Genomic DNA, 7,802 nt, shown 5'->3' with positions numbered 1-7,802 from the left:
ATATATATATATATATATATATATATATATATATATATATGCTTCTCAACAATTCTCAATATATAAAGAAAATTATTTTTTTACATTTTTGTTTCTTTTCATTTTAGGAAATTATCGAGTAGAAGATGGAAAATTTCACTATGTTTTCGAGCAAGACGCCAAATTCAACCCTGGTGCTAATGTCATTACCCTCCTTAGTATAACCGTAGGCCTTCCGGTGAGTTTGAATGTTATTGCTCTTATGTTATAAACCATTCTCTTAAGGCCTCATCCTTAACCAAATTTTGTTTTTATTTTAGAACTATGGTGCCTTTTTCGAAAACGTACCTGCTGGAATCACTGGACCTGTTTCTATCATTGGAAGAAACGGTGATGAAACCATAGTAAAAGACTTGTCAGCTCATAAATGGAGTTATAAAACCGGTTTAAGTGGGTTTGATAACCAACTTTTTAGTACAGAATCACCTTCTACATGGTCAGGTGAAAGTGTGCCATTCAACCGAACCATGACTTGGTATAAGGTAAGTAGATATTAAAATCCAATAGCTAACGAAACACTGAATGCAATTTTAAATCGTTATCATTCCAATGTTTCTTGCAGACTACTTTCAAGGCTCCTTTGGGAAGTGAACCAGTTGTGGTCGATCTTTTGGGTCTTGGAAAAGGAACGGCTTGGATCAATGGAAACAACATTGGACGTTACTGGCCAAATTTTCTTGCAGGTATTGATGGTTGTTCTGCCGAATGCAACTACATAGGCACTTACTATGCTGAAAAGTGTCAAACAAATTGTGGAGAACCTACTCAAAGATGGTACTTTTTTTGTTTTTTGTTTTTCATGGTCCAAGATCAAATCTTTTTTTGGTCGAGTTTGTTTCAAAATCAAAATTTTCTGAACTGGGGTTGTTTCAATATGGAAATATGTTTTTATTTTATTTTTATCAGGTACCATGTTCCTCGTTCTTTCTTGAACTCAGAAGGAGACAACACGTTGGTTTTGTTTGAAGAGATTGGAGGAAACCCATCACTCGTCAATTTCCAGACAATTGGAGTCGGAAGTGTGTGTGCAAATGTCTATGAGAAGAACGTTCTTGAGCTTTCGTGCAATGGAAAACCCATTTCCGCCATCAAATTCGCTTCCTTTGGTAACCCAGGAGGCAACTGTGGATCCTTTGAAAAAGGAACTTGTGAAGCAAGCAACGATGCTGCCGCTATTCTCACTAAGGAATGTGTTGGAAAGGAAAAATGTTCCATTGATGTCTCCGAAGAGAAGTTTGGAGCACCAAAGTGTGGTGGTGCTGCTAAGAGGCTTGCCGTCGAAGCTATTTGCTAGTTTGTTCTTTTTTAGAGATTTTAGGTATTACTATGGTTTTTTCCGAAGGATGTAGGTGCTTTTGATCCTAGGAATTATTTCTCCATTATTAGTTATATGGAGATGTTATTAAATAAGAGACCGACTTCTAATAAAATGATTTGGTTGTTATGAAACTCTCTTCTGTCTTCTCCCTCGTTGTCGAAAACAAAATTCAAACATCGGATTTTCTCTTGGACTGCATCTTTTCTACCTATGTCCAGAGATCTTAAAGCTTGCATTCTATTGAAGAAAACTTGATGACGTTAAGGAAGAGGACATCACTTTAATTTAGACAGAAACAGAGAAATCTAAAGGAATAGTCTTCGTTGCTTTTGGTTTAGGAACATGGAAAGAAATTTAGTTTTGTTTGAAACTTCACAACCTAATGAGTAATGATACTCGCAAATCTGAACATCAATACATGACTCCACATGTTTTGGCTAAAAAAAAAAAATTGTGTAGAAAAATAATATGCCAGTGTCACACACTAAGTTAGATGTCAAGATAAAAAATCCATAAAAGCATAGTTCCCAAAGGTCTATCATGACATCGTCATTTGCTCTCTTTTCCATTTCATTCGTCATTTTAAAGGTTTCAAGCGGTGGCATTGAAATTTGATAGAGAAGAAGAAGAAAGCCATAGGGAGGACGAAGAGAATAGCGGAGAAGATATAGGTATAGACAAGAACGCTGATGATCATAGTCCCAAACAGGGATGAACTCTTTGATAGAAAAATTAAATACCTCTAAGAAATAAAAGATGATACAAATGTTCTATAGACACAAAAAGACGAATTCAAAACCATTACCTGATGATGACTCCAAAATTAAACGAGAAACCAAAAAAAAAAAGATGAAAAATCTCGATACGTGACTTACCTCTCTTTGTGTTTTGTAAACTATAAGTTCCTATCGATAAGAAACTTAGGTACAACAAAAAGCTGTTCTTGAATTGGAAACATAGTAATCCCCAAAACCCACAACATATTACCAAATATGGGATGATGATGATGGTGGCGAGCTAATGAATGGACGGTCTGGATGGAGAATGGTTCGTCTAGCCGAGGAGATCTTTGAATAGTGTCGGGTTCTGACTTGTTGGGTTTACACCCATTTGTCTAACAAGAGCATCTTTCTCGAGAGCTTCCTTTGTGTTTGGTCCTTTTGAGGTTTGAGATTGATACGTGCGTGAGTTTCCTTTGGAGCTATCAGACAGTTCGGATAAGAGAGAGTCGACACTTGTGGTTGTGGTCACAGGTGCTGCATCTGAGTATAGTCCCATCACATCGTTCGAACCCCCATCTTGGCTCGAAGAATCCATAAGCCCTTCCAACTCTTTAAAAGGATCCATTGTTGAAACAGTTGTAGCCATTGGCTCGCCTAAGTCTAGTAAGTCTGGTGGCGGTTGAACAGGGGTTGGATTTTCCTTGGGGACAGTTGCGGGTTTGTTAACTGTTCCTTTTGCGGGCTTCTGACCACCAGAAGACTTTTTATCAGTTCTTGATGATGATGATCCACCAAACAAGGATGCAGCAAGTCTCTGTTTCTCGGGATCGATTTCTGGTTTCTTTGGTTCGTAACTGCTTCGAGGCTTTGAGCTAGATGAACCAACTCCTCCATCCGAGTGTGAAGTGGTACCATTTGCTGCTTGCTGAGTAGTGGAAGAAGCTGATGTGGTTGGTTGATAGCTCGGTCTACCCCATTTTTGCTTAACTCCATCGAGTCGCAGCTTGATCTCTGACGATTCTCGTTCAGACACCAAAGATGTTGAAATTGGCTGGTGTGACTCACTGTAATAAGAAGGCTCAGGTACTGGAACAAGCTCGGTCGAAGCTTGTGGTGGCACTGATGGCTTTGGAAGTTCATAGGCTTCGAATCGAAGGGTATGAGATGGAACTTCGTGATGATCCTGGGGATGGTAATCGGTTGTTTCAAACATCCCCGAGCGCTCTCTCTCAGAAATATAAGGCTGCGCTCCACTCTCGATAGCTTGTTGGATGTAGCCATTGAGAAATGAAAGTTCTTTATCAACCTAATTCAGAAATGGACCATAAGATTCAAGAAATCCACATTCGAAGGGAACGTATGAAGAGAGAACGTACCTCGATGTCTTCACAACTAGCATCTAAAGGGATTATAGTCTCAACAGCACGGGAATCTAGAGCAAGGAGAGCCTGAAGCTCATATGCACGTTGCTGAAGATCTGTTGAATGTGAAGCCAGTAGCTCTTCGATCAAAGATTGGCACTGTATTATAAAACCAGTCAGTCCATGACAAAGCAAGCTATAAATTAGGTTTTTAATTTCAGAACCATCTAAAGATACAGACCTCTGGCAAAACATCCACTTTTCTTCCAGATGCGATTTCAAATGCATAGATCTTCATCAGTGCAGAAACAGCATAACCCTTCAATCAGAAGAGAAAACCATTACTATTTCAGGCAGTAAACAGATAGCAACTGGACTAAGTTTGCATAAGTGGAAACATCACCGCTCTCATGTACATGTACTACCAAATAATCCTGATAATAAATCCACCGGGTAAGATTACATTTTAGGAAGAGGAGAGCACACAATGGGTTTAGTCACATTTTCAAGGAATTCAGTATACCATGGTGTCCTAATGCAACTTAAGAGTGGAGATCTAAGAAACAAGTCGAGTGTTTGAAGAAGCTACACCATACACAGAATTAAAAGGCCAGAACACCTAAGAAGGAAAAAATTTCGGTGCATAATATTTGAAAGCTGTGGAGCTACCTTTACAGTTTCATCACTTGAGTATGCGTCTGCCACATCGCACAGCTTTCCACTAATATAGGAGGCAGAATATTTCCCATCAGCTGTGCCGTATTCTCCCAAGACCCAAGAAATGACCTGAAGTTTAAAATCAAAAGTAAGAAGCATAAATTCAATGTGAAAAGAAAAAAATTCAAGAGATCAGAGAACAAAATCAACCTGAAGAAACAGGGATGGAAGCTTTGGCTCACTAATAAGCTGCAAATACGATTCCACCTGCATCAAGAAAAACACACTCATAAGCACAATACAAAAACATCAGACTGTATAAAACAACAAAACAAAACCTAAAAGTCAGAACGTGACTGGAGTTACTCAATACTAGATTTAAGATTGCAATTTCAGGTATCAACTCTATTCTCTGTTAAAAAAATCGTTCATATCACAGAAACACAAACTACTAATTTCTTTGCACATAAATGCAGAACGAACAGAAAACGGAATGAACAACATACAGCTGATAATCTGAGCTTGCTGTCTGCATCATCATCGTCCTCTCCAAATCCTTCAGCAATCAAACGCATCAGATTATGTGCCACCTTAATATTTACCAGATCTCCTGCATGCTCGAAGACTTTATTCATGGTCTGCAGTACAGCCACAGTTATAATTCTATCAACTAAAACCAAGATTTTGTAATTATATTGTTCGGCCACAGTTACGAGGGAGATTGGCTTCCTACCTGGATGAACCATTGATTGCTTGGAGCAAATTGTTCAGCCAACTCAACACAACGAGATGCTATCTCAGTTTTGTAATGATTGTCATTGATACTAATCATGTAATCAATCATTCGGTCAACAATCACTTCTACATTAGAGGACTTGGTCATTTTGTACAACAATTCAAATGTTTTCCTCTTTAGTGTATCATCTGGATCCTGTTGGACAGTAGCAATCAAGCAAAACCAAACAAACAATGAGCTCACATGAAATAAAACAACTAAAAAAGTTTCCCCTGTTTCTGCTCACCTCCAAACAATCTATCACAGCAAGTTGGTGCTGCTCAGCAATATCTGGGCTTATTTTTATCAATCGACCAAGACCATCAATGCCCATGTACTTCAAATTGTGACTATCACTCTGCAAATAGTTTTCCAGGAATTTAGATACAATCATAAGGTAAACAAGAGTATCTGCATACATGTCAGGAAGATAAAAAAAAACCTTCAAAAACTTGGAGATAGCATCAGCAGCAGCTTCCAACAGCTTGGGATTTGGAAGTATACAAGAAATACATCGAATACACTCGTAAAGGATCGCATTTCCTATATTGGTAGATGAGTCACACTTTCTGAACAAATCTCCAAGCACCATAGACATGATTTCACTCGCATTCTTATCACCACTACCCAGCAACGCCATTATCTTCAGCAATTTGATCTAAAAAAAAAATATTTGACCCAAACCAAAGAACTTATCACCAGTTGCAAAAATTGAGTTCAACAAGGGAAAGACTTATCACCAGTTGCTAAGATACGAAACCTGGATGAAAGGTGCAGGCATCTGATGGTAATCGTAACTCTTTGGCAATCTTCTCTCAGTGACCTGTTTGAGAATACTGACGAAACTGCTAACCAAATCCTTATAGGAAGTAACATCTTCACTTATAAGATCAAACAACGGACAAAGAGTGGCACCCATAACACCAGGATCATTATCACATAACCTCTTTCNCGATCTTTTGGGTCTTGGAAAAGGAACGGCTTGGATCAATGGAAACAACATTGGACGTTACTGGCCAAATTTTCTTGCAGGTATTGATGGTTGTTCTGCCGAATGCAACTACATAGGCACTTACTATGCTGAAAAGTGTCAAACAAATTGTGGAGAACCTACTCAAAGATGGTACTTTTTTTGTTTTTTGTTTTTCATGGTCCAAGATCAAATCTTTTTTTGGTCGAGTTTGTTTCAAAATCAAAATTTTCTGAACTGGGGTTGTTTCAATATGGAAATATGTTTTTATTTTATTTTTATCAGGTACCATGTTCCTCGTTCTTTCTTGAACTCAGAAGGAGACAACACGTTGGTTTTGTTTGAAGAGATTGGAGGAAACCCATCACTCGTCAATTTCCAGACAATTGGAGTCGGAAGTGTGTGTGCAAATGTCTATGAGAAGAACGTTCTTGAGCTTTCGTGCAATGGAAAACCCATTTCCGCCATCAAATTCGCTTCCTTTGGTAACCCAGGAGGCAACTGTGGATCCTTTGAAAAAGGAACTTGTGAAGCAAGCAACGATGCTGCCGCTATTCTCACTAAGGAATGTGTTGGAAAGGAAAAATGTTCCATTGATGTCTCCGAAGAGAAGTTTGGAGCACCAAAGTGTGGTGGTGCTGCTAAGAGGCTTGCCGTCGAAGCTATTTGCTAGTTTGTTCTTTTTTAGAGATTTTAGGTATTACTATGGTTTTTTCCGAAGGATGTAGGTGCTTTTGATCCTAGGAATTATTTCTCCATTATTAGTTATATGGAGATGTTATTAAATAAGAGACCGACTTCTAATAAAATGATTTGGTTGTTATGAAACTCTCTTCTGTCTTCTCCCTCGTTGTCGAAAACAAAATTCAAACATCGGATTTTCTCTTGGACTGCATCTTTTCTACCTATGTCCAGAGATCTTAAAGCTTGCATTCTATTGAAGAAAACTTGATGACGTTAAGGAAGAGGACATCACTTTAATTTAGACAGAAACAGAGAAATCTAAAGGAATAGTCTTCGTTGCTTTTGGTTTAGGAACATGGAAAGAAATTTAGTTTTGTTTGAAACTTCACAACCTAATGAGTAATGATACTCGCAAATCTGAACATCAATACATGACTCCACATGTTTTGGCTAAAAAAAAAAAATTGTGTAGAAAAATAATATGCCAGTGTCACACACTAAGTTAGATGTCAAGATAAAAAATCCATAAAAGCATAGTTCCCAAAGGTCTATCATGACATCGTCATTTGCTCTCTTTTCCATTTCATTCGTCATTTTAAAGGTTTCAAGCGGTGGCATTGAAATTTGATAGAGAAGAAGAAGAAAGCCATAGGGAGGACGAAGAGAATAGCGGAGAAGATATAGGTATAGACAAGAACGCTGATGATCATAGTCCCAAACAGGGATGAACTCTTTGATAGAAAAATTAAATACCTCTAAGAAATAAAAGATGATACAAATGTTCTATAGACACAAAAAGACGAATTCAAAACCATTACCTGATGATGACTCCAAAATTAAACGAGAAACCAAAAAAAAAAAGATGAAAAATCTCGATACGTGACTTACCTCTCTTTGTGTTTTGTAAACTATAAGTTCCTATCGATAAGAAACTTAGGTACAACAAAAAGCTGTTCTTGAATTGGAAACATAGTAATCCCCAAAACCCACAACATATTACCAAATATGGGATGATGATGATGGTGGCGAGCTAATGAATGGACGGTCTGGATGGAGAATGGTTCGTCTAGCCGAGGAGATCTTTGAATAGTGTCGGGTTCTGACTTGTTGGGTTTACACCCATTTGTCTAACAAGAGCATCTTTCTCGAGAGCTTCCTTTGTGTTTGGTCCTTTTGAGGTTTGAGATTGATACGTGCGTGAGTTTCCTTTGGAGCTATCAGACAGTTCGGATAAGAGAGAGTCGACACTTGTGGTTGTGGTCACAGGTGCTGCATC

The 7,802-nt window shown here is 38.3% G+C and overlaps 2 protein-coding genes across 2 annotated transcripts in view; one reads left to right on the top strand and one right to left on the bottom strand.

The window, feature by feature from the left end:
- The window catches only part of LOC104743705 (beta-galactosidase 15-like), a 5,474-nt gene extending 3,269 nt beyond the window's left edge, over positions 1 to 2,205 (top strand). The window contains exons 8-11 of the mRNA XM_010464753.1: positions 108 to 217; positions 300 to 521; positions 602 to 813; positions 946 to 2,205. Coding sequence (XP_010463055.1) covers positions 108 to 217; positions 300 to 521; positions 602 to 813; positions 946 to 1,333 — 932 coding nt within the window. The 3' untranslated portion in view covers positions 1,334 to 2,205. The remainder of the gene's footprint in view (positions 1 to 107; positions 218 to 299; positions 522 to 601; positions 814 to 945) is intronic.
- LOC104741775 (AP-4 complex subunit epsilon-like) lies at positions 2,077 to 5,818 on the bottom strand (the record flags this gene model as incomplete). The annotated part of the gene is given in 10 exon segments (XM_010462690.2): positions 2,077 to 3,385; positions 3,456 to 3,599; positions 3,682 to 3,759; positions 4,110 to 4,226; positions 4,308 to 4,364; positions 4,604 to 4,735; positions 4,831 to 5,028; positions 5,120 to 5,230; positions 5,315 to 5,530; positions 5,633 to 5,818. Coding segments are annotated over 10 exon segments (2,214 nt in total), but the record flags the coding sequence as incomplete, so codon positions are not given.

The sequence above is a fragment of the Camelina sativa genome, chromosome 14, assembly GCF_000633955.1.
Source record: "Camelina sativa cultivar DH55 chromosome 14, Cs, whole genome shotgun sequence".
In the NCBI taxonomy this organism is placed as follows: Eukaryota; Viridiplantae; Streptophyta; class Magnoliopsida; order Brassicales; family Brassicaceae; genus Camelina; species Camelina sativa.
The sequence above is the reverse complement of the archived record's forward strand: the minus strand, read 5'-3'. Positions and strand labels throughout refer to the sequence as shown.